Raw genomic sequence first — 26,981 nt, 5'->3', positions numbered from 1 at the left:
GTACTTCTAAATGATCTTCTGAAAGTCCTAATCCACCATGTAATTCCTTGGTTTAAAAATCTCCAATGTTTCCTTATCACCTAGCAAGGAAACACCTATTTCATTGGCCTATCTGACAAGGTCATTCCTGAAAACTGCTTAGCCTGAGATGTATCTGCTGCACCTTCTCATAACTTGGGTAGAAGCACTGAGCTACCAGTTGCTCCCTAAATGCACTATGCTTTTTTATTTTGTCCCCTCTACTTAGAATGCTTATTCTCTTTCTAATGGCTCTTTGGTCTCTAAAGATCTTTCAGGACCCTGATAAAATGGGACTATTCCATGCAGTTTTTCCTGCCATTCCCAGGCAAGATAGTTCCTTTTTCTGTGCTCCAATAGATGTGCTTTCATGTACTGACTACTGTATTTCTCCTGTAATATTCTAATCTTTAAAAAATATATGTCTCTTAAGGGTTTCAAGAAGGACAGGATTTAAATCTGAAACACCAGTGCATGGCATGCCATAGGTACTCAGTAAAAGGAGGTTGTTGAATGGCTTATACCCCAGATTCCTCATCCGTGCCTATTGAAATGCTACCTTCTAAGGTGTACCTCAAAGAGTTTCCTTGACTTCCTCTCTGATTCTGTCTTACCCAGAGTGCTTTTTTTTTTTTTTTATTGAAAACCTATAGAAATTTCTTTATTCCTCTGATTTGGAATTTTAAAATATCTCATTTAATCTCTGTCTTCCCTACCCAGAGATGCCTGTACTCTCTGGATTAGTTTTATGTCCAGTAGATGCTTAGAAGGATATCTGCTGAGTAGAGGTAAGCCAATTCTTAGTACAGCTTCTGAAAATATGTGGGCAACCCACACACTCTCTACTCCAAAACTTTTTTAATGTCTCAGTTATTTCACTGTAATTTGTGAGGATTGAAACTCTAAGAGGAAAAGATACATTTGTCAAATAAAAGTTAGCAGGAATTCACACAGTAGAGGGGATCAATTCAATCAGCTTGATCTCCTCTTTAAACCATCTTTAAACCTAGTTAATGTCATAAGATGGAGATGATAGGAAATTTGAGAACAACGAGGAAGGTAATTTAGGAGCAGAGAGAATTTGGTGGTAAGGGTAAAATGTGTGGATTCTACCTTGGGATTCTGGGGACAGTGAGATAATTGATTACTGGTACTAAGGATTAGAATGAAGGCTGAATAAGAGAGGTGAGAGGATGCCAATGACAAATGCTACCTGTTTTGGAAAATTTCTAGTGTTATGTCAAACAGAACCTTCCTCTTCCAGCCTGGCACCAGAAACCAGAATGCAGGTTAGTCCTGATACTATCATGGTTCAGATAATATCATGGTTTGTTATGGGGCAAGTAGAGTTTTGTGGGGACCCTGACATGTCTTTGAGGAAAATGTGCCCACGTTTCACAGACTCATCAATAAACGCCTGGAGCACCACGTGCTCCTGAGTGGGAGTTGCATAAAGTACATTTATACACAACTGAATTTCTTATACGTTCAAAGGATTGTATTTAATGTTTAACATAAAATCATTTAATAGGAATAATTTAAGAAAAGGGAGGAGTTGAAAGAAAATGGTAGGCTAAGAATTAGACAATAGAAATAGATGTGAAAAAATTGGAAAACTGCATCAGAGTGAAATTGTATTAAATTATTTGAATCACACACTTGATGGTGACTAGAGAGGGTTTATCAATATATTTGGAAGATGGAAAAATTTTACAAAAGGAGGAAATTAATTCTGGAGGATAGGCTGCTGAAAGACATTGGGGGCAAAAATTGGAAGTTATTACATGTCTCCCTGGGAGATACAGTTGGCAAAAGAGCTGATTTTAAAAAGTTAACTATTTTCCCCAAGTTTCCTGAAAGACTGTGGACTAGCTTGATTTATATTTACCTCCGCAGAAAATATTTCAACACTTACCGATTTAGCAAGGAAACCACAAAGACAGTACATACTTTTTCAAAATAAACATGTTAATTGTAAAATTTCATCAAATACAAATGGGAGGTGGTTTTTTTTTTTGACAATTTCAAAATATTTGAAGAAAGGAAATATTTCTTTTCCCGAGGAGGCCCACCTGTGTTTCAGGGTTCCTACACTCCTCGTCCAGAACTGCAGGCATAATTTGGCATGTACGTGTATTTTTTACGAGGTGCGTTAACGTCTTATCAACTTCTCAAAAGTGTCAGGGGCCCTGAAGAGTTTCAGTCCACTGCGCTAGATCATCTTTGGGAGCCCCTTCCGGCTCTCGAGGTACAGTAATCCCACGAATTTTTGTTCCTCAAACCTAGTTTTTTTGGAAACCCCGTCTTACGCATGACCGAGAAAGCATCTGTGATTGAAATCGAGGTGAGGCTCTGAGAGGCAGACTGAGCTGGGAGGGTCCCCCTCGATGCAGGGGACGCAGGGCAGCGGAAGGGTGGGCGGTACCGGGCTCCCCAGGTCTGCTCACCCTTCCAAACACGGGCGGCGGCTCTGGGGCAGCTCCAAGCGCGTCGAGAAGTGTAATCCCTCCGCTAAGTACTTGGCTCTCAGGCTCCAATCACTAGTGGGAGCTGGAGAGGGCAAGTGAAAAAAAAAAAAAACAACTCCAGAGGCAGCCGAGGAGCGAGAAGAAGAAAAAAAAAAAAGTCCCGAGGCGGCGGCGGCGGCGGCGGCGGCCGAGCAGCCACGGCGGCCAGAAGTTGACGGCGGGGCCGGACGCGGGGCGCGGAGCGGGCGCGGGCCTGCGGGGCGCCGGGAGCGGGCGGGGGACCCGGGACCGCGGCGCCGAGGACACCGGCGCCGGGGCGCAGAGGCGGGTAAGGCGCGCGGGCGCCGTCCTGGCGTGCGGGGGGCGGCCGAGCCGGCGGGAGGGCGGAGGGCGGCGCGGGCCGAGCGGCAGCCGGGCGCGGGGGCCGGGCGGGCGTGCTGGCGGGAGGAGAGCGAGCCGCACGGGCGTGGGGCGGCGGCTCTGCCGGGACCCCCGGACCTCGTGCCCGCGCCGGCAGAGAAGCGGGGGGCAGAGGCGGCCGCGGGCGGGACACGTGCTCCGGAGTTGGGGAAGGAGGGACGCGCCGAGGCGGGGAGTTGGGACCTGGGAGCAGGCTGAGGGCAGCCTCGGAGTCGGTGGGGGGGAACCCGCGGGCCCCCAGCTCCGTGCGGAGCCACCTGCCCCGGACGCCTCCCGAGACCCAGCCTCGCGGCGGGGAAAGTGCGCAGCGGGCTGGTCCCGGTGCCTCGGACCCGGCTTGACTCTGCCGCTAGTGCTTCTGTTTCTCAGTCTGTTGTTCTCACGTTCTCAGTGTTTCTCTGCCTTCTTCCTCCCATCCTCCCTTTATTTCTGTCTTTCTCCCTCCCCCCTCCCCCCGTTTCTTTCTTCCCACCTCCTTTTCTGTCTCATGTCTCTCAATGTATCCCTCCCTCTCGGTCTCCGTATCTTCCACCCTGAGAGCGCACACTTTCGGTGTCTCTCTCATTTAGAGGCTGACTTTCTGCTTCATGTCTCACTGTCTCTCCTCTCCCCTATCTCTCGCTCTCTGCACCCATCAATCTACTCGTCCCCGTTTCTGGCAGGGCTCCGTATTTCTGTCGGTTCCTTGCGGTGTTAGGATTTTCGACATGAGAGAAGATCCTCTGGAAGTTGTTCAGTGCGGTGCCTTATTCGTTTTGAGCTGCACCACTCCAGCAGGATCTTGGGTCCTTCGTGTTTGTTCTCCACAGACATGGGAACACTGGTTTCCTTGAGTTATTAGGAATTGCTCTTTTCTTAGTCACCTTTCCACCAAGGTGAGGTCAGTGACTGAGCAGCCACAAAAGTGCCAGTGAAAGAAAACAGAAGAGAGCTGCTTAGTGCCCCTGACATATAAAGTGAATGTACCAAACATATCTGCAGTGAAGCAGATCCACCTGAGAAAAGATTCCTGCATTTTGGAAAGAAACAGAAAAGGCTCCACCAGTAGTGAGACGAATTAACTGAAAAGTATTTGAAAATAATTTGAAAGAGCACTTAAGGAAATTTCTTGCTATCTTAAACTGATGCCAACTAATAACTGTTTTCTTACATACATTTTTAGGATCCTAGTGACAGCTCTCCTAATTATTGTTTTGGGAAAATCGTGGGAAATGTCTTGTGTCAACTGGGACACTTGTCTTTAAGAAAATGTTCAGTCTTTGTACTCTTATACCTCTTTACACTCTGGTGATCAAGAAGAATTATTTCTAACTGCAAAGAAAATAGGAAAGGATTTGTCAGTAATTTTAAAACACGAGACATTCCAGAGATCAATAATTTCTTTGGAAAACTTTCACTCTAAGGATGTTTTGAAGGATATTACATCTTAGTGAAATATGCAGGTTATTACACACTTAGATCATTGTACGATGCAAAAAAAGGTTGTGTGCCGTAAGCAAATCATAGCAGCGATGTTTTTTTTTTATGGGAAACATAGCTGGGAAATTAATTGCTCTGATTTTCACTGTTTTCTTTAGTCATGCATAATGTACCTTTGTTTTTAGCAAAATATGGCCTAGGGCTCTAAAACTTGATACAGTGTGTTATTTGTCCAATCTGAATTACCATTTAGAAAACCACCTTTTCCTTTTGGTCACAAGATAGGAGTTGATTTGATCTCATTACTCATGTGCTGGGGTCTGCTGATGTAGTGGCACTGATTTGTGATTTTAAATCAAAATGTTAGTTTTCGGTGAGTTAAAATCTTGATTTATGTCATGTTAGTGAATCATCACTCTTTATAGGGGCTTTGCCACCTTGTCTGCCAGCTGCTGCATAGCATTTAGCCTGGGCAGGGGTGTCTGAAATTCCCTGTTAGATTTTTGTCTCTGAGTGACGTGCTGCCTCTACGCATGGTATGTTCATATATGCCCTTCAAAATGTTCCAGTCGTTAAATAATCTTTATTAAAAGGATATTGACTTAATTTTTTTCTTCATCAACGTTGAAAACTGTGTGAGATGGCCTGATCAATTATTTTGGTTACAGTAAATGCTGATTGTGGTATTTATTTAAAACTATAAGGCAGGGCTTCCCTGGTGGCGCAGTGGTTGAGAGTCCGCCTGCCGATGCAGGGGATGCGGGTTCGTGCCCCGGTTTGGGAAGATCCCACATGCCGCGGAGCGGCTAGGCCCGTGAGCCGTGGCCGCTGAGCCTGCGCGTCCGGAGCCTGTGCTCCTCAATGGGAGAGGCCACAACAGTGAGAGGCCCGCATACTGCAAAAAAAAAAAAAAAAAAAAAAAAAAAAAAAAAAAAAACTATAAGGCAATTTAAAATGTGATTTTTGGGGGGGTACATGTAGCACCCTTTACTTTTACTCAGCGCTCAACTCATATTTATCATTTAAATCTAAAGTCGACTGTCGTCTACTCCAACCCAGCAGAGCCTTTCCTAATTTCTGTAAGCCACCTCATCGCTGCCTCTCCGGCTTCTATGCACGCCTCCCTCAGTGTTCACCTCTCTGCCGTGTAATTACTTGCTTGGCTCTTCCTCTGGCTGTTTTCTCATTGAGGTGGGATAGTGTCCTTTTCTTATCTTCTCTGCATTTCAGATGCCTGGCACATTACATGCCATGTGACACTCAAAAAATCCTCGAAGGATTTGCTCTCTTCCAGTTTGTTTCTAACTTGGGATTCTAACCCTTTGTAGATGCAGTAGCTCAAGGGAAATACTTGAGTATGGTATAATAGTGGCACATAGACTGAGGGTTGAGAGAGTTGTAGAAAGCACCTCATCACACAGCATGGATGATGAAGCAGATGAGGACCAAAGACTTTGAAAACCACACTCAAAACTAGACAATGAAGCCACGTAGGCTATACAGCTGAGACCTTATGTTATAGTCACTGTGCCACAGTTCTTTTTACTGGACTCATGTTTGCTTGCTTCCACTAGAAGTGGATAAATGTATTATTAGAAGGAAACAATTGTTGCAACTCTGAAAATCCCTTCTCAGGCCAACCAATAAAAGTCATGCATGAAATGTATCAATCTGCAATAACTCTTGTTATACATATGCATGGAGGTAATATTTGTCTTTGAGAACATTGCCTTCTAAGTGCTTTTATGTGTTAAGCACTGTTCTGCTTGCTAACTGTCACATTGGGCAGACTGATAGTTCTACCTGCGAAGAAGATGTAAGCTCTCTGGATTTCAGTGGTCTCCTCTGTAACTTTCAGTGTGTATGTTGAAGAGGGGTGGGGAGGGAAAAACGACGTTTGGACCAGGTTAAGAGCTCTTTCTGAAGTTTTCCTTCAGAGACTACCAGTTTAACTCCCAGAACAACTGTAGATTCATCTCTTTTACATGTCAGACTTCCCTGTGAGCTTTTGTTTGAAAAAGGGCTAGAAAAAGGGCTACCGTAGTTTTAAAAAAGCTTGAAGACCACTTCACTTGTTTTCCAATCTCCCTTCCAGGTCTTGAATTTCATAATCAAGATAATTTCTAGTTTTTAAATCTGGGTATCTGGAGGATAGTTGATAAAAGTGTTAAGGATAGAAGGAGAAATTGCTTTTGCCTGAGAGATACTAATTTCAGGTTTCCATGTGACAGATTTGATGTGATGACAGAAATTTAAGTAGAGGTGTTATAATATATAGAGGCAGGCCAGAATTCAGGGAGAGGGAGGGGCCAGGGCTAGAAACATACATTTCAGAGTCACTCACACTTTAATAATTAAAATTAAGGAAAACTAAAACTTTTTAGGAGTAGAATCTGGAGAGAGAAGTGAAGATTTGGGGACAGGGACATTTTATGTTAACTTCTGAGTAGCTTTAAAGCTCATCTGTAGTATTAAGATAAAAAAGGCAATGCATGATTTACATCAGGCAGTTAACCTGTTTTCATGAGTTTTAGAACATCTACTTACATGCCAGTTATCTTAATTACATTCATCTTTACTTAAATGTTTGAGTGCCTGCTCTCTGCCTGGTGTTATTATATACTTTGGGACATTGCAGCCATGAGAGGCACAAGATCTTTGTCACTGAACTCTCGTTCTAGAGAGTGGAAATACAGTGAACTATAAACAAGCACATGAGTAAGATAATTTTCAATAGTGGAAATTGCCATTAGGAAACTAAGACAAGGTGATATGACAGCAAATGACTGGGGATACTTTATATGAGGTAGCCAAGGAAGGCCTCTCTAAGGATGTTCCTGAACAAGAAAGAGCCAGCCCTGCGAAGATCTGGGAGAACTTCGGGCACAGGGGTCATTAAGAGTGTCTCTAAAGCAGCAGTAAGCTGGGCACACTGGCAGTTAGGGGAAATGGTAGAAATGAGGTCACAGAGATTGCCAGGCCCATGTTAAAAGGTATGCATTTTATTCAAAGTACATTTTTTTTTTTTTTTTTTTTTTTTTTTTTTGCAGTACGTGGGCCTCTCACTGTCGTGGCCTCTTCCATCGCGGAGCACAGGCTCCGGATGCGCAGGCTCAGCGGCCATGGCTCACGGGCCCAGCCGCTCCGCGGCATGTGGGATCTTCCCAGACTGGGGCACGAACCCGTGTCTCCTGCATCGGCAGGCAGACTCTCAACCACTGCGCCACCAGGGAAGCCCCAAAGTACATTTTATTGAACCACCCTGGAGGATTAAAAAAAATTTTTTTTATATTATTTTTTATTTTTTTAATTTAATTTTTATTTCTGGCTGAGTTGGGTCTTTGTTGCTCTGCATGAACTTTCTCTAGTTGTGGTGAGTGGGGGTTATACTTTTCGTTGCCGTGTGCGGGCTTCTCATTGCAGTGGCTTCTCTTGTTGCGGAGCACGGGCTCTAGGCACGCGGGCTTCAGTAGTTGTGGCATGTGGGCTCAGTAGCTGTGGCACGCAGGCTCAGTAGCTGTGGCTCACGGGCTCTAGAGCGCAGGCTCAGTAGTTGTGGCGCATGGGCTTAGTTGCTCCACGGCATGTGGGATCTTCCCAGACCAGGGCTCGAATCCGTGTCCCCTGCATTGGCAGGCGGATTCTTAACAACTGCGCCACCGGGGAAGTCCCCCTGGAGGATTTTAAACAGAAGTGAGCAAATGTGACTTAGCATGTCTGTCTGTAGTGTGAGCAAGAATGTCTGAAGATGATGTGGGAAGCTGTGAGAAGGATCTAGCGGAGTTTGGTGGTTCGGCCAAGGGTGGAACCCTCAGAGACTGATCAGACATTGTTCTTATCTCTGAGTAAGAGTCACTGGGCTGAATCACGAGTCATGGTGTGTGGTCCCCGCCGTGCCCCCCCCTGCAGTTGATCTACATTGCAGCAGTCCAGTGGTTCAGTGGTTGCTTTTACTTTTATTTTTTTCTTATCTTTTATTTTTTAACATCTTTATTGGAGTATAATTGCTTTACAATGTTCTGTTAGTTTCTGCTGTACAACAAAGTGAATCAGCCATATGTATACATATATCCCCATATCTCCTCCCTCTTGCGTCTCCCTCCCACCCTCCCCATCCCACTCCTCTAGGTGGTCACAAAGCACCGAGCTGATCTCCCTGTGCTATGTGGCTGCTTCCCACTAGCTATCTATTTTACGTTTGGTAGTGTATATATGTCAATGCCACTCTCTCACTTCGTCCCAGCTTACCCTTCCCCCCAGGTCCTCAAGTCCATTCTCTATGTCTGTGTCTTTATTCCTGTCCTGCCCCTAGATTCTTCAGAACCTTTTTTTTTTTTTAGGTTCCATATATATGTGTTAGCATACGGTATTTGTTTTTCTCTTTCTGACTTACTTCACTCTGTAGGACAGACTCTAGGTCCATCCATCTCTCTACAAATAACTCAATTTCGTTTCTCTTTATGGCTGAGTAATATTCCATTGTATATATGTGCCACATCTTCTTTATCCATTCTTCTGTCGATGGACACTTAGGTTGCTTCCATGTCCTGGCTGTTGTAAATAGAGCTGCAGTGAACATTGTGGTGCATGACTCTTTTTGAGCTTTTACTTTTAAATTGCAGACCTCGACACCTTACAGTTTCCAGATGTCACCTCTTTACCTTCCTTCAAATATCTCCTGGGCTGCAAGCAAGTGTCTTGACTTGGAGGCTGCAGGGTGTTTTGGGAAGTGCTGTGACAAGGTTCTTTAGGGCTCAGGGTGACCTTTGAACTACCTGGGGGTGCTTGGGTCTTCCAGCTAACATCTCTGCACTTCATTGTACATAAAATTTGTGTTCTGGTTACAGAGGAAAGGAAGCAAGTCAGAATTCCTCTAATCATGTTTGAGTGTCATATTTTTCTACCTCTCAGCTTTGAAAACTTTGCATGCTTCTTGAAAGACTTAACTGTAAAGTCCACAGTTTAGATCTGGATCTCACCCGTCGCATCCCAGCCCTTTCCAAAGAGCTGCTGTATAGTAAACATTTAGTAAATATTTGTGGAACGCTGTTGGATACAGTCTATTAGAGACCCGTAGTTTTGATTCCGCTGACTTTATTTTTCCTGTCTTTCAACAAGTATATGGCTGCATGTGCCTTCAACTTTAGAAGATAATAAGTAGCAAGTTTGGAAATGATTTTTCAGCAGGTTGCACTTACTTATTGGCTAAAGGAAAAGAGATACAATCCAATATATCTCTTTATAACATTTCTTGCCTGGCTGTCTTGAGATAAACATTTTTGTCATTTTTATAGCAGTTACATAGATATGGACTTAAACAAGTACAGACACATCTGTCACTAGTTAATTTGTTGATTTACGAATCTGAAGGGATTCCAAGGAAGTCTGTAATGATGGTGCCTTTGTCTAAATTAATCTCTTGATAGAAATCAGTGAGTTTTATCTAACTAATAGAATTTACAGCCATCTATAAAAGGTACTAAATTATCAGTTTCTTTTCTGGGAACAGGCTACTGTTCTGCTGTTGTCCAATCAACATTTATTCCTAATAGTACACGTAATGGGGGATTATCCCCAGATCCTCCTCTTATTAACAAGTGTAGTGCCCTACTCAAACGGGCTTACAAACAGCTGGCATTACCTTGCTTTTATGTATCTAGCAGTTCTCTTTCATTGTTTCTTTAGATCCTTTTCATTAAGAGTCTCTTCTGTCATCTCCTTCCTGTCTAACTTTATTTTGCTAAAACCTCATGCATTATACCCATTGGCTTCTATGTCAGATATCTTGTTTGTCTCTCCACATCTGCCCTCAACCCTTCTACTCTGTGCTCTCTGCCCAGGACGATACCTGGCTGAACCACGCTGATTTCCAGATGGCTTAGGTCACTGGAGACCTCCAGCGGGAGATCAGAGGGAGGGTGGAAAGAGGGTATTGATTCTTCAGTTTGCTGCTTCCGTGATCAGTTTGGACTGCCTGTGTCTCTGCACAGAAAGTCCAGGTAACCTCTATGTCAGTCTCTCCCTCAGGAGTCCAGTAATCTCTGGAGTTAGTTCCTCTGCTTTTACTACCCTAATTTACTACACTACCCTTCAGGTTCTTTTTTTTTTTTTTTTTTTTTGCGGTACGCGGGCCTCTCACTGTTGTGGCCTCTCCCCTTGCGGAGCACAGGCTCCGGACGCACAGGCTCAGCGGCCATGGCCCACGGGCCCAGCCGCTCCGCGGCATGTGGGATCCTCCCAGACCGGGGCACGAACCCGTGTCCCCTGCATTGGCAGGTGGACTCTCAACCACTGCGCCACCAGGGAAGCCCCCCTTCAGGTTCTTTTGCACTCCTACCTATACCTTATTAAATTGTTTGTTTGTAAACAACTCCTCTTCAGTTTATCAGAAGTTGTAACAGTTAAGGTCCCATTTTCTGTTGATTCAGCTTCTGACAGCCACCTCCTTTTTGGAGCCTTCTTCGACTGATAAGAGCAGTTGGCTCCCCTTAACTCTCTTGGACATCTGCTTTCCACCCCAAATTATATGCTTCTATCCATGCAGCAATGGCACAGAAAACTTACATCGTGTTATGTAAATACTTTTCTGTCAACCAGTTTATTGGCTTAAATTTTTTACTTGATAGTCTGTAAACCTTCTACATATGTAATTTGGTTGTTTCACTCACTTTTTTATTCATTTATTAACACAGTGCCTATGTGTAGAGTCACGGTTTAGGTCCATGCCCTGTGCTAGGCGTGGATACAAAAAGGCAGACATTTGTCCTTACTTCGGTTGAGGATTGGGAAGGGGACAAGAAATAAAAAACTAAACATAATATTTACAAATCAAGTTTGTGATTTATTAAATGGCCATAGAGCAGTAACACAATCTAACCAAATTTCTCTTGTTTAGTAATTCTAGAAATTTTTAGGCCTAACACCATTGCAACTTGATTCTATCTCATCACATGTTAAGTGAGAAATTAGAGTTTTGAAGCAGTATGAGCTGTCCGACTAACTCACATACACAGTTTACATATAACAGTATGCTTTACTTGATTGCATTGTTTTCATGATCTGTTTCACGGAACAGTGGTTTTTGGGAATGTCAGGTTGTGTAGCCTAAGAAGGATCCCATGGATGGCACCGTAGCCTACTGCTGAACTGTGGAGACTCTGGAGTTTGACTGCTTTTTTATCACTTAATAGGTGTGTGACCTTGGGCAAGTTCCTGAACCTTCTGTGTTTCAGCTTCATCAGCTGTAAGCTGGGAATGACAATAATAGTGATTACTTCATAGGTTTGTTTGAGGATTATAATGGTGAATATTTGTATAGTGTTGAGAGCAATGTCAGGTACATAGTAAACACCACAGAAGCATTCGATAAGTAAATAAATGATCAAAGAAATCTGGGAATTGCTGATATTTTTAAACCGAAGCCTTTTCTGAGCCTTAATTATGCTCATAGGCATTGTGACCATCCCCAAAAGGGGTATTTGACCTTGGGGCTTATATTGATATTTTTTTCTCCATATATCATTGGACTAATGTTCCTCAGAACACACTTTTGGAAAAATTGATACAAATAATTGGCCAAACATTTCACCAGTTTATTGTCTCCGGAGAGAGAGGACTTGTTCCTCTACCTGTCCCACCTATTATAGAGTGGGAACCCAGTTCCTGTTCCCTGTCCTTCCCCGTTTTTATTTTTAAAGGTAAAATGAATGTTTTTCTTCATTACCCAGGGAAAGACTTCCTGCCTGTATAGATCTAAGTGTACTCAGGGTCTCTGGGGCTCACTGAGCCAGGTCTTTTGAAAAACTACTTACTGTTGTATTTTTCTAATAAAGAATACATATTCCTTGAAGTGAACTTGGGAAATTCAGAGAATTGTAGCAATTAAAATCACTCTCTTCTACCACACAGAAATAACTTCTTATTAACATTTTGGGTTTTTTTTTTCTTTACAAAATTGGGAGCATAATATAATATGGTTTTGTGTCCTGCCTTTCTTTTTCATTTGACTTTATTTATATAATATTCTCAATCCCAGACATGTAGTGACTTCTGGCCTTCAGATGATTGGTAATCTACATTTCAAAAAAGCTTCTTTCCTTACTTACCCAATTCTGTGGCCAGAGACAATATGAAAATAAAATGGTGTATCTAGAACGAGTTTCTCATTTTAAGTATTCTTGGAAATTGGAACCACCTGGTAAGCAGTTGGCTATTCTGTTTAAGAGACCTGAAGTAGGTGACCTCAGGTTGCTTCATTTATGAGTCATTCCAGTGTTCTAGCCAGCAGCCAGATGGACCCACAAGAATCCACGACCAGGCTGCTTTGTAGCCATTACTTACTCATCCTGAGTGACTGTGAGTGAACTTATATAATGTTGAGATTAACTAGGAAAAGTTATCCAGGGAAACCTGAATTATTCCAGAAGAAATTTAACTATTATTTAATTTTTAAATGATAAATTTGTTCCCTCCATTGCATGTTGTAGGTGTAGGATTCGAATAATATACTAATATGGAGGACAAACATTCTCTGAGTATTTTATCATGTCCTGTAATTTTATAATTTTGAGTGAGAAACAATGTTGCATTTATGTCAGTACATAATGTAAAGACTTTAAAAATACTGATTGTTGTAGGTTTTACTCTGTGTACCTTATAAAAGATGGATGCTGTTGTAATTAAAATATATCTGCTCAGTAAGTCCTTTTCCATTCAGTATACTTCAACAGTTTTGAATCTTTCTCTCAGGATTAAATCAATTATTCTTTAAAACACTTATATTTAACATCTGTAGCAAATGAAAATATTTAAATTCTTTCTGAAGAAGAAAACCATGCTATACTGTTTAATTGAATTAAATTAGCTTTTCATGGAAATTTACCTAGGAGCTGTTTCTGGAACCAATTTGGAAAATGATCTTTGTATTCTGTGGCATTTATGTTTGATTATGTTTTTCTTAGTAATTCTCAATGGACCTGATTCACTCCTTGCTTCAGTCATCAAACCCTTGCAATTTATGTAGGCAAATTAGGCATTTCCTACTCCATAATTATGCATATTTATGGAATAATGTATGCTTCCTCGTTAACTAAAGAGGGTGTAAGAAATTCTTAATTCTATAACTTAAAATTATCTAAATTTCATCATTTTTAGCATTCTGTAGAGTATGTTAAGACTGAGATAAAAGTCATAGGTATAAGTTAATCTCTTCCCAAAAATGTTTTGTACAGTTTGTTTTGACACCTTTTACTAATAAAAGCAGGTACTGTTGTTTCTAAAAATCGCAGAGAATTCAAAACTTCTTACAAATATATTGCCTTGAAACAATCTGTACTTTAGGCACATCAAAGATTTTGTGCATACATTTTCTATACTACTTTTTCTACATTCTCTCTTACATTGTTATTTCACAGAGCCACGAAGAATTTGAAAATTGCTCAGAAAAACTCAATCTTCAAGTTTTTTAGATGTGAAATTTATCCTTTGTGATCCACAGCGTGGGGATATATATTATATGGTTGGACCAGGACTATGACTTGATGCCTTTGTTTCTTGAATACTTCCTACTTAGCAGTTTAAAGATACTGAAAACATATTTAGCTTAAGGGGAAAAAAAAAACAAAAACCTTTGCCTGTATCTGCCACAATCTGAATCGTTGGAGTTGCAGCTCTCTTTCTCCTCAGGCCTGTGAATACATGAATGCTCATTTGTATTCTCTTGTACTCTCCATCTTCCCACTCTCCATCCACCCCTTACTTTTTCTCACTTTTGCACTTGATTTGAAAACACTGTTTCGTCTGACTACTTTTTCTGAGCTGGGGGGGTAAAAATATGCTCATTTCTATGATCCTGAACCTCTAGGATATTTTCAAGACCTTTCCTAGCTTTACCATCCTCTGACTGATTAGAGTTTTGACTAAATTGGCATAACTGGAATTATGACTTGGTATTCTGTAGATAATCTTAACATACTTTAATAATATTGTAGAATGATAATAGCAAAACGCAATTCTATTTTATGAAATTACTTATTTAATTATATAATTTCACAAATACTATTTTTATGAAATGTCCATGTTTTAAACATTGAAAGACATGGGTTCTCGTGGCTAAAAAAGTTAAAAATGGCACATATTATATAAAACATATTATTAGATATAACTTGGATCTTGACAGTTTTCATTCCTTTATGCATTTCTTTGATATGTAATGCAATTACAGATGTTTGTTTAGGTTTTTACCAGGTACTCTCTAGCTCCTATTTTATTTGAAATTTTATGTATTTATAATTGTGGTTTGAAAGCTGTTATACATTCTTTTTTTTTTTTTTTTTTTTTTTTGCGGTACGCGGGCCTCTCACTGTTGTGGCCTCTCCCGTTGCGGAGCACAGGCTCTGGATGCGCAGGCTCAGCGGCCATGGCTCACGGGCCCAGCCGCTCCGCGGCATATGGGATCCTCCCAGACCGGGGCACGAACCCGTATCCCCTGCATCAGCAGGCGGACTCTCAACCACTGCGCCACCAGGGAGGCCCTGTTATACATTCTTAAACATTTTTATTATAACTCACTAGCATGCAGCCTGGCTTACCATGAGACTGTAAATTCCTTTTTTGGCTCATCTCTCCTAAACCTGGAAGGTATAATGCAGTTTAACAATAATATTTTATATCTTTAGTTTGTGATTAATGTCTTTCTTACAAATGGAATTATTAAATATTTATGCACTATGAATAAACTTGATGCCATATGTGTCAAAGAGATAGTTTGAGTCTTGCTCTAAGGGGAAAGATGTTTAAAATCATAGATGATACACTATCAAAAAATAAATGCAGAGCATAAACAGATGGAATACGGGAATGACAAAATGAAAAGTCAATGAGCACATTTATGAAGTGCCAAGTTGAGTCAGTCTGTTATTCTGTCTTTAGGTGATGCCATCAGGGAATATGTTAGGGAAGGGTATGACTGGTGTTCCATGATTTCTCTTTTGAGATTTAGTATTATATCCTTCAGATATCTTAGTTTTCCTCAATATAAACCAGTGCTGTCTTTTTTGGAACCGATGAGAATTTTTCAGTTTGTTTAACTTCTTGGCTTTATATTTGTGTATTCTATTTGAAGCTACAACAGCATTTGCTTAGTTCTCTATGTCTTGTCCATACTCTCCATTGTTGTATAGAGGCTGTATGTTTCCTTGTAACTGTCACCTTTCTAGACTGAAAGAATGCTCACCTATCTTGTTTTTCTTCCCAGGGCTGTCCTTTGGTCCACTGGATCGTTTATTTTTATTTGTTTGGATTTTCCTCAGTTTCTAAGTCATTATTTCCTCTTCTTTCTTGGTGAAATTAGAGTTATAAGTTTTCATTCTTTAGCAGGTATTGGAGTGCTAGGCTGTGTTAGACTAGAACTATATGTAGCGTTTTAAGTAAAAATGAACTGTGGTTTTAAATAGGAGGGAGAAACGTGTTTTTTGTTCTTGAGTGATATCAGTGCCATTGTTACCTTTGTTGGCTATGGGAACAATTAACACAGTGACTTCTATGCTCCTTTTTATGACAACTAAGGCCCATTTACCCTAGGAAGTTCAATCTCTGTATACTTCCTCCCCTACATGTATAACCCTATAGTTTTCCACTTTCAATCTTATTTGATGTTTTCCTCCTAGTAACTCATAAAGTTTTGGAAATCTTGTAGATTATCCCACTGACTTGGCATCTCACATACTGGAAAAACAGTCTCTTTTGCAGACCTGGAAAATTTAATCTACATTTCCTCTTCTACATCATTTATAAAGATGTTAAATAAGACCACTTCTAGCACCTTCCCTACTTACAGTTTTCTTGCCAAAATGATGCTTTTTTTTTTTTAACTGTAGTCATTGTTTCTCCAGTTAAAAGTTCATCTAATCCTATAACAACTCAGTTCTTTTTAGTAACTTTCGTGGTAGTACCTTGTCAAGGGCTTTTTTTAAAAAAATAGGGTGGACTATATTTACTTTCTCCCTTGAGGCTCCACACAGCTTTTACTATGCCAACACATGATTACCCCTGAACAAAGTCAAAGCTAGCCCCCCACCCCCTTACCATTGTTTGCTAAACTCTTCTGTGAACTTATGCTTTAGCATATATAGACCTCACAAATTTGCCAAATTGCCAAGAAATAATTATAACATTGAATTGGGGAAATTTGAAAGGCTGTGGATGAAAGATGAAATTTAGCATTAATGTTGATGGTTGAAATGCAATTATATATAAGCAAGCAAAAAGGAGTTTACCGTGTTTGAGACTTTCCTGTGTTCCAGCCAGTGAGCTAAAGAAGCCCATCATGGTTAAGATGGTGATTGTCATCCCCATTTTACAGATGAAGAAACTTAAGACATAGTGAGGTACAGCAGTTGTTAGTCCAGGATTCTAAGATAGGTAGGTGTCTGATTCTAAATATGTGCTTCAATGATGGAGGGCTGTTAGAGCCAGATATTGTGTTAGTTATTGATGATACAAAGATGAGCAGAACTAAGCCCATGTGGTCCAAGAGCTTCGAAAGTCCCTTGAAGGAAGGAAGAGACCTATGCACAACTGTAAGAGAGGTAATTGCAATGTGGAAGGTGTTGTGAGCTAAGTAAAAACTTAAGTAAAAAGTCACCACATTTTGGGCTTCCCTGGTGGCGCAGTGGTTGAGAGTCCGCCTGCCGATGCAGGGGCCATGGGTTCGTGCTTCGGTCCGGGGGATCCCACATGCCGTGGAGTGGCTGGGCCCGTGAGCCATGGCCGCTGAGCTTTCGCGTCCGGAACCTGTGCTCCGCAACGGCAGAGGCCACAGCAGTGAGAGGCCTGCGTACCGCAAAAAAAAAAAAGAAAAAAAAGTTACCACATTTTTACTTAAACTGACTTCCATTTGATCCCCATTTTTTATGTGTGCATTTTTTTGTGAGGGCAGGGGAGATGGCAGGGGAGAGGGACATGGAGGGCGTTAACACGGGTTAAATGTAGTGACATGTTTTAGTGGATTTCGGAAATCAAATAGCTCAGGCAGTTTGCTAAGAATATAGAGATGCAAATGATGAAAAATCATTTAAAATTGATCAATTTATCTGAAATGACATTAATAAACTTAAAATTATTTTGAAGGAAACACCATAACATATACCTCATGGTAAACATTGGATTTGGGGGCTTGGCAAAAGTTCGGTCATTGGGAGGGACCAGAAGGTATCTACTGAAAATACAGTAAAAACCTTCGAGGAGAGTTTGATCTTGAAATCACTTTTTCTAACATTTAAGTGGACTCTGGGTCATCATCTGTAATAGAGATATCACCTATATTTTTCCTCTATTCTTATTAGTCAGAATGTGTTAGAGTGAAAATGAAATGACTACAGTGGTTTTCAAGGAATCATAAAACCTCTTCTTTATTTTAAGCATAACACCTTTATTTTTTGCAGGTTTAAATGAAATGGGGTCTGTTGTCTGTGACCATGGAGCTTAGCTGAGGCAGAGTTGTTAAATTAAAGAAATCTTTAGTTTCCAAAATAACCACATGAAACGTGTATTTGACATGGAGAAAAAATGCTATGGGGAAATCAAAGTTTAAAATGGACTTAGGCAGGGCTTCCCTGGTGGCGCAGTGGTTGAGAGTCCGCCTGCCGATGCAGGGGACACGGGTTCGTGCCCCGGTCTGGGAGGATCCCACATGCCGCGGAGCGGCTTGGCCCGTGAGCCATGGCCATTGAGCCTGCGTGTCCGGAGCCTGTGCTCCGCAACGGGAGAGGCCACAACAGTGAGAGGCCCACATACCGCAAAAAAAAAAAAAAAAAAAAAAAAAAAATGGACTTAGGCATTAAAAGTGAAATGGTAAATTAAAAAAATTGATACTACAAATATTACATATATGTTAAATCAGCACATTTTTGCTAGTCCAGTAATCACCATTTGATTTTCCAAAGGCATACATATATCACAAAAACATTAAGTTATGGTACAATTTGTAACAAACAGAAAGCTTCCTTAGTGACTCTTTATATTCCAAAATACAATTTTTCCATTACGGAAAATTATATTTATGTTGAACATAAATAATCAGATATTTGCTTCACTAATGATCCAGATTATTGTAAAATCATGTTACTGGATTTAACGATGCGACCTCTGTTCTGTGACCTTGTGTATTCTGGAGGGTTGTTATGCATGTCAAGGGTATTTCCTTTTATTTGTTTTAATTTTACCTGCCACTTAAATCATTGAATGATCCTTCATAATTCTATTATGAAACCATATAATAAGGAAGGGCTAGTTGATTATTTTTTACTTTAACTTTCGTAATCTCATATAGTTCAGATCTTCTTTGTGTTCTCATTCCTCAGGTCAAATAATTTTTGTTTTGCAATTTCTCATCACAGTAATGGATGAGATAGAGTAATAATGTTTCAGTACATTTATTATTATTTTAGCATTTTACATCTGTTCTCTCTTTCAAGGGGGGAGAGGCACGTAGTATGTTGAGAACAGCACACGATTGAGAGGTAGGTAAGGCCATAATTGGTTTTGGAACCTGAGACTGATCACTTAAATAAAAGACTGACCAATTCTCTAAGGTCTTTCTGGCTTGAAATGCTATCATTCTATAACCCAAATGGGCAAATCTTATCATGGTTAATAATTACAGTATGGCATTAGTTTCTTTAGAGCAAGGCACTGTAACTGATTTGTGTTTGTTTTTTTTCCTTCCGGTGGTTTTTGGAATTTCTGAGACAAAACAGTGTTCACAAATTAAGTCCTTTCCAAAGCTAATCACCTTGGATGTTTTATAATTCTTCACATAAGAGACTTATACTTACAAATCATATAATTATTACTGTGTACCGTTCTATATGCTTTTATAAATAAACCTTTTACTTGTGGGTTGTAAATAATTTTGGTTAGTAGGAAGTAACTGCAATCAATACTGTTGTACTACTTTCTTTGAATTATTTTCTAAGAACTTTAAGGCAGTTGTTGAAAATGGTTTTGTTCAGAAACCAGATTCAGTTTACAGTTTGACTGTATTGGATTATAGTGGCTAATTTTACTGAAGGTAAAATATGCAGAGCATGCCATCAATATGATAAACTTGATTTGGTGATTATAACTTTTCACTAATTAATGAGAGATTATTTCTGTGTGCCTTATTGGTTACCTTTGTTTCTGTGATGCCCCGTACTAAGTATTCTCTTTTAAAGCTATTTCTAATGTAAAAGCAAGGACTGAACCAGGTTTAGATGCGCAGATAACCTGGTTCTTTCTATGAGAAGCTAATGCCCATTCTATTCTCTTTCTAAAATATTCTTTTTTCATATTGTTCCAGGATTGGTTTAATGTTCAGATTCCTTTAAATGTCTAGGCAACTTGATATATTCTTATTTTCAAGTTGATTAGTTACTTTTAAGAACTGTATTTTCTTTCTTTTTTTTTTTTTTAAGCCTGGTAGGATTTTTTTTTTCTTTTTATTTAATTATTTTTGGCTGCGTTGGGTCTTTTGCTGCACGCGGGCTTTCTCTAGTTGTGGGGAGCGGAGGCTTCTCATTGCGGTGGCTTCTCTTGTTGCGGAGCACGGGTTCTAGGCACGCGGGCTCAGTAGTTGTGGTGCACGGGCTTAGTTGCTCTGCGGCATGTGGGATCTTCCTGGACCAGGGCTCGAACCTGTGTCACCTGCCTTGGCAGGCGGATTCTTAACCACTGTGCCACCAGGGAAGTCCCAAGAACTATATTTTCGTAGAACAGTCAACTGCATTATTTTTATATGTGTGAAGACTTAAGTGGTAATTTTAGATTATCCATAACAAACTTTTAATCCTAGTGTGCTTCTGTGCAACTTATAGTATGTCAGTATGTGTTGCAAGAATCTATACTAAGAGGAAAATTATGCTTACCAACCTAAGTAAAATAAAATTGAGAAAACAAAGCCCCTAAAAATTCATCCTAGAGCATTTACTGTTGATATAAAGCAGGAAGTCTCCACTGAAAACTATAGAGTTGTTTGTTTTACATGAATTGTTTGCTCTTATGAGATAAGGGAAACAAGATAAGGAAAAAGTTGACGTTCTTAAGTAATGCTGAAAATGTTTTGTCCATAGTGAATGGATTAGAGTCCATGATACTAAAACTCTTGAATCAAAAATGAGAAAGTGTGAAACAAGTAAGGCAAATCCCCTTCATATGGACTCGTCGTCTTGGAAGTTGGAAAATGAAAACAATAATCTGATTACCTTTATGCCCAACATTTATCACTTTACGTATGAATTTCTCACACTGATACTATTCTTGTGCTTTTTCCTTCTTTGGAAAATTGATTCATTTTCAGAAGAGGTTCTGTTAATCCCATTCTACTGGATTCATTTTCTTCCTTTACTCTGTTTGTGCCTTCTTCCATTCTAAATGCTCTGCACTGTATCCATTTATAATTACTAGTTTCCTGAATTGTTAGTGTAATTAGTATCCTCACCAAAAACTGTCTTCTGTTTCTCTATTTTCCTCATATTTCACAGTATGGAATATACCATAAAAGATGCTTGGTCAGTGTTGATCGACTGATTGCCTTCCCTACTTTGTATGGATATAATCTTTATTTCCTTGTAATTATGGAAATTTTCCCTTCGAGAATATGTGAGGAGCCTTAGGGTTTTTAAAAAATGTACCATTTGTTGTGTTTGCTATATAAGTGCATTCTAGGACATGAAATGGGGGAAAATTCTCTTCTGTATTTTGACCAAAGCCAACATAGATGTTCTGTACTGGACTATGCAGTCCGATACCTGCATTTGTATCCTGGCTCTTCCATTCATTGCCCTCATCTGTGAAATGGGGAGAGTAGGCGTACTATTCGGTAAGGATGCTGTGGGAGTTAAGTACCTAGAACTCTGCCTGGCATACAGTCATTGTTCAATGAATGTTCACTCTTGTCCTTTATTTTAGATGTCTTTAAGTGGCATTGGCACTCAGCCTACTTTGAGGTACCTGTATGATATTGTTCTACTAAAACGGAATGAAGAAAATTTACAAAGCTGATCAATCAGTTTTCATGAGAAATAATTTTCTTACAAAATGCTTCCAAAGGCAAAATGTTTTAGGTCACACATATTCGTATTAAAATATAAGTGCCTAGTTAGAAACAAGAAGCTCTTAGAAACAAAGTATTTCCTTCCCTTTTTATTCATTTTGGGATACTTCCATCTTTATTTCAAACGCTTGCTTCTAAAAAAAAGTACATATAATGAAATAAGAGGATAAATTGTATGTTTTTATTAATTTGACATTTTTGCTTGATGATTTATGAAAAGTCTGGTTAAGTTTAGCATTAGTGGAGCTTGAAGAGATGTTAGTATTAAGCGAGCATTTAGTTGCATGACATGATCAGTTTACACTATTGCAGAACCTTAATTAAAGCTTTATTAAACTGTGTAAACCATGATCCAGTTTGGATTTGAAAGTAGATAGACATCTGTTTCAAATATTATTACTGCAGTTAGAAATTAATAGCTTTTTTTTTCTGAAAGTCTCCAAGTTGCCCTTTTGAAACTTTTATTTCTGTCTCCTATTCTCCTATTCTGTGTATTAAAATAGGTTTTTGAGATGTTAAGGCTATTTTAAAAATCACATTCATAACCTGTATAATACCTGTACAAAAGAAAAGCAAGGAAGTGTTTGGAAGTACTTTATCGAAGAACAAAAAAACAAGACTCCTCTTTGTTCTGTGTTGAAAGCAAATTTGTATAGTGATGCATCAGAGGCATTTAAGCCAGCTTTTTTGATTGGGGACCTTTGTGCCCTCCTCCCTCCATCTTTCTCTTTTTTCTTTATGAAGTGAAGGCTAATTCTAGATAAATTTGGTGTCATTTTACTCCCTTAGCAATAAGCAAAAGTGCCCTAATTTTTTTCTTTGTCTCAGTGACATTAGAAAATTCTTCAGCAAACGTACTTCTTTAGTTGGTTGTATATATGTTTTATTCTTAATTCTGAAAAGGAGTCTTTGTCATATTGCATTCAGAATATTTAATACTCTCTAGAGAAAAAAAATCAGAATTTAAATTTTCTATTAAACTATGCTCACTAAACTGGTAGAAAAAAAAGCTTGTTATATCCCAAAGTTCAGAATTCATTCTAATTCAAACTAATTATTAAATGAACATATTTTTGATGGAAACTTTTTAAAACATAGGAAGAGGTCAAAAGGAAAACTGCACTACTTGGAGTCTGTTATTTATTATTTTGATATATTTCCTTCCCTTTTTCTTATGTATTTTTAGATTTTAAAAAACTGTGAAGTTGTCATCTTAATTTTATTTTTCCTTGAAATTACATTATGAATATTTTCTCATCATTAAATATGCTTCAAAATATTTTAATGACTGGAAAATATTCATTTTTAATATTATATCCTGTTTTTCATTATAAATAATACTGCAGTGAACATCTTTATGAATAGATATTTGAATATTTTTATGAAGGCTTTTATATATAACACCAAATTGCGTTCCAGTGAAATCATTCTAATTTATAATCCTACCAGTAGGGTATCTTTCTAATTTTACTCATATTTTTAGGTATGTTAGTAAATATTTCAATTATATCCATTAAATTTCCATAAGGTTCAGAAAAAGACAAAACAAAATGTGAAAGACCCAAACAATAAAGTAATTTTGAATAAATGGGAACATGCTTCATGTTATTTTTGTTAAAAACAAAAACAAAAGCAGGAGTTTTTACTACTTAGAAGTACTGACCATTACTCTTGATATATAATTTCATAAAATCTGTAAAATAAATACAAATTAACTCCAATCATTTTTTTTGTTTTGTTATTTTGGTTCTTTGTAACAACAGGAATGATTTAAGGAAGAAGCAATTAATTTACACAACGCTTGAAGTCAAAGGCAGAAATGACCTTAAGAAAAAGATCTCATTCAAGTGATTTGATATGTAAAATAAAATTTAAGATGGTTTTGTGCTTTGTGAAAATGCCCTTGTATTGTAGCAGAGCTGCAGAAACTAAGTTGTCTGATTCCTGTTCTTTTTTTAAAATGTAGGTTTTAAAATGAAACATTTCTTCCACGTTAAAGGGTCCATAACACGTGTACATTTTAAGGAATGATAGAGTGAATGTTTTTACATCTACTAGTTACTTTATGAAACAAAGTAATACCAGTGCCTTTTAAGCCTCCTGTGTACTCCTCAATTACATTCTGCTTCTGTCCTTTCCATCTGAATAGACACTAACCTGAGTTTTGTCTTCATTATTCACTTATTTAATTTTTTTTTTTTTTTACCGTATACCTGTGTATCCCTGAACAGTGTCTTTTTGAGCTTTAAAAAAATATCAGTCTGTCAGTAGTTGTATATTTTTACTTTCCCTCTCTCAAACTTGCGTGTTTAAAATTTATCCATGGTGCCCAAAGCTGTATTTTACTTATTTTCATTATTCTGTGATGTTCTTTTGGTGAATAGACCACAGGTTAGTTTGCCATTTTCTCAGGTTAGTTTGCCATTTTCTTGTTGATGGTTTTTTCTTAGATTTTTGCTATTATAAAAAATGATGTTATGGGCTTCTTCTGTTGTCTCAATACACAGGTACAAGGAACATGGGATTGCTTGGTCACAGAAAAAATGCATTAAAAAATTTTAAAATCATGCCCTATTGTTTTCCAAAGTAGTTCAAACTCCTATCAGCAGCATATAATAGTTCCTGTTGTGCCACCTCCTAACCTATGCTTCATATTGTCAAATTTCTTAAATATTTTCTGATATCCAAGATTAACGTGTTATTTTATTAAGATCATATTTTTAAATTGTGAATACTAATTTTTAAAAATGAATTAAATGCATCGCAAATATTTTCTGACTTGTGCTTTGTCTGTTTTATGTTTGTATGGCAGCTTTTAACCACAGAAGTTTTCAATTTTAATGTACCCAAAATTTCCAGTCCTTATTGCTTACATTTTCAGTCCCTTGTTTAAGTCACTGTTGCTTACCCTAAAGTCATAATGATATTCTTTTATATCCTTAATCCATCCGCAATTGAATATTGTGAGGTGTGAGTTAAGGTCCAATTTAATTCTGTTTCCACATGCATAACCTTGTTGTCCATTCATTTCAGAGTGACTGTCCATTTATTTCATCTCTTTTAAATATGTGTATGTCTATATGTATGTTATAAATGTTTACTTGTATGTTATAAATGTCTATGTGTTATAGATGTAATATGTCTGTTATACATGTCTGTATACTATATATGTGTCTGTATGTATATATGTATATATCTGTTTATGAGCTTTAAAATTTTGTTCCATTGGTCTGTTTGTCTGTTGTAGTAATGCTACACTGTCTTAATTACGAAAGTTTATTGTGTCTTTTTTTTAAATTGAAATATAGTTGACGTACAGTATTAGTTTCAGGTATACTACATAGTACATTATGAAATGAATACCACTTTAAGTCTAGTAACCATCTGTCCCGTAGAAAGTTATTATCTGAATACATTATTTGAATATTGATATTTGAATACATTATGAAATGATTACCACTTTATAAGTCTAGTAACCATCTGTCCCCATATGAAGTTTTTACGATGTTATTGCTCATATTCCTTAAGTTTTATATTACATCCCCATGGCTCATTTATTACTGAGGGTTTGTACCTCTTAATTCCCTTCACTTAATTTTGCCCGCCTCCCAGCACCTTCCTTTTTGGCAACCATCCATTTGTTCTCTGTTATCTATGAGTCTGTTTTCCTTTTGTTTTTTAGATTCCACATATAGGTGAGATCATATGAGATTTGTCTTTTTCTCACTTAGCATAATACCCTCTAGGTCCATCCAGGTTGTCACAAATGGCAAGGTTTCATTCTTTTCTTGTAGCTGAGTAGTATTCCTCTGTATGTGTGTATATCACCTTTATCCATTCATGTATTGGTGGACGCTTAGGTTGCTTCCATATCCATGCTGCAGTAAACACTGGTGTGCCATATATCTTTTTGAGTTAGTGGGGTTTTTTTTCCTTTGGGTGAATACCCAGAAGTGAAATTGCTGTGTCATATGGCAGTTCTATTTTTTAATTTTTTGAGGACCCTCCATACTGTTTACCATAGTGGCTACACCAAATTACATTCCCACCAACAGTGCACCAGGATTCCCTTTTCTCCAAATCCTTGCCAACACTTCTAATTTGTTGACTTTTTGATGGTAGACATTCTGACAGGTGTGAGGTGGTATCTCATTGTGGTTTTGATTTGCATTTCCCTGATGAATAGTGATGTTGAGCATCTTTTCATGTGCCTTTTGGCCATCTGTATGTCTTATCTGGAAAAGGGTCTAAATGATTATTCAAGTTGACGATCTCTCAAGTTCAAACACATTTTAATCACCCTACTTTATTCCCCCCTCACATTGAATATATTTTTTAAGTTAGTTAATTTATTTTTGCTGTGTTGGGTCTTCGTTTCTGTGCGAGGGCTATCTCTTGTTGTGGCAAGCAGGGGCCACTCTTCATCCCGGTGTGCGGGCCTTTCACTATCGTGGCCTCTCTTGTTGCGGAGCACAGGCTCCAGACGCTCAGGCTCAGTAGTTGTGGCTCACGGGCCTAGTGGCTCCGCAGCATGTGGGATCCTCCCAGACCAGGGCTCGAACTCGTGTCCCCTGCATTAGCAGGCAGATTCTCAACCACTGCGCCACCAGGGAAGCCCACATTGAATATTTTTGACGTCATATTTGACATCTTTTTATGTATCCCTTAACTACTTACTGTGGATGTAGTATGATTTTACTACTTTTGTCTTTTAACCTTTCTGCTAGCTTTCTAACTGGTTAATCTACTACCTTTACTGTATACTTGCCTTTACCAGTGAGATTTTTCCTTTCATAATTTTCATATTTCTATGTGGCCTGTTCTTTTTTGCCTAGAGGAGTCCCTTTAACATTTCTTATAAAGCCAGTTTAGTGGTGCCAAACTCTTAGCTTTTTCTTATCTGTAAAACTCTTGATCTCTCCTTCAAATCTGAATGATAACCTTGCCAGGTAGAGTATTCTTGGTTGTAGGTTTTTTCCTTTTGTAACTTTGAATATATTGTGCCACTCCCTTCTGACTTGAAAAGTTTCTGCTGAAAAGTCAGCTGATAGTCTTATGTTCATTCCCTTGTATGTAACTAGTTGCTTTTCTTTTGATGCTTCTAAGATCCTCTCTTTATCTTTAATTTTTGCTACTTTAATTGTAATGTTTTGGTGTGTTCTTCTTTGGGTTCATCTTCTTTTAGACTGTCTGTACTTCCTGGACCTGAACGTCTGTTTTCTTCCCCAGGTTAGGGGATTTTTCAGCTGTTACTTCTTCAAATAGATTCTTAGCTCACTCCCCCCTTCCCGCCCATCTTTTTCTCCTTCTGGGAGAAAAATGTTCGTACATTTGGTGTTGTCCCAGGGATCTCTTAAACTATCTTCGTTTTTTAAAAATTCCTTTTTTTTTTTTTTTTCTGTTCAGCTTGGGTGATTTCCACTAGCTTGTCTTTCAGATTGCTAATCCATTCCTCCATGTGATCTAACCTGCTGGTAATTCCTTCTAGTGTATTTTTTTTTTTTTTTTTTTTTTGCGGTACGCGGGCCTCTCACGGCTGTGGCCTCTCCCGTTGCGGAGCACAG

General features: G+C 38.8%; 1 protein-coding gene across 1 annotated transcript in view; it reads left to right on the top strand.

Annotated features, from left to right (window-relative positions):
• Positions 1-2,143: 2,143 nt before the first annotated feature.
• Positions 2,144-26,981, top strand: part of LOC307057143 (uncharacterized protein) — a gene marked incomplete at its 5' end in the record, with an annotated part of 256,577 nt that continues 231,739 nt past the window's right edge. The window contains 2 exons of the mRNA XM_079710201.1: positions 2,144-2,165; positions 2,608-2,814. Coding sequence (XP_079566327.1) covers positions 2,144-2,165; positions 2,608-2,814 — 229 coding nt within the window. The remainder of the gene's footprint in view (positions 2,166-2,607; positions 2,815-26,981) is intronic.

This window comes from Hyperoodon ampullatus, assembly GCF_949752795.1.
Source record: "Hyperoodon ampullatus genome assembly, chromosome: 1".
NCBI lineage: Eukaryota > Metazoa > Chordata > Mammalia > Artiodactyla > Ziphiidae > Hyperoodon > Hyperoodon ampullatus.
Note: the sequence above shows the minus strand (reverse complement) of the source record. Positions and strands in the feature narration are given on the sequence as shown.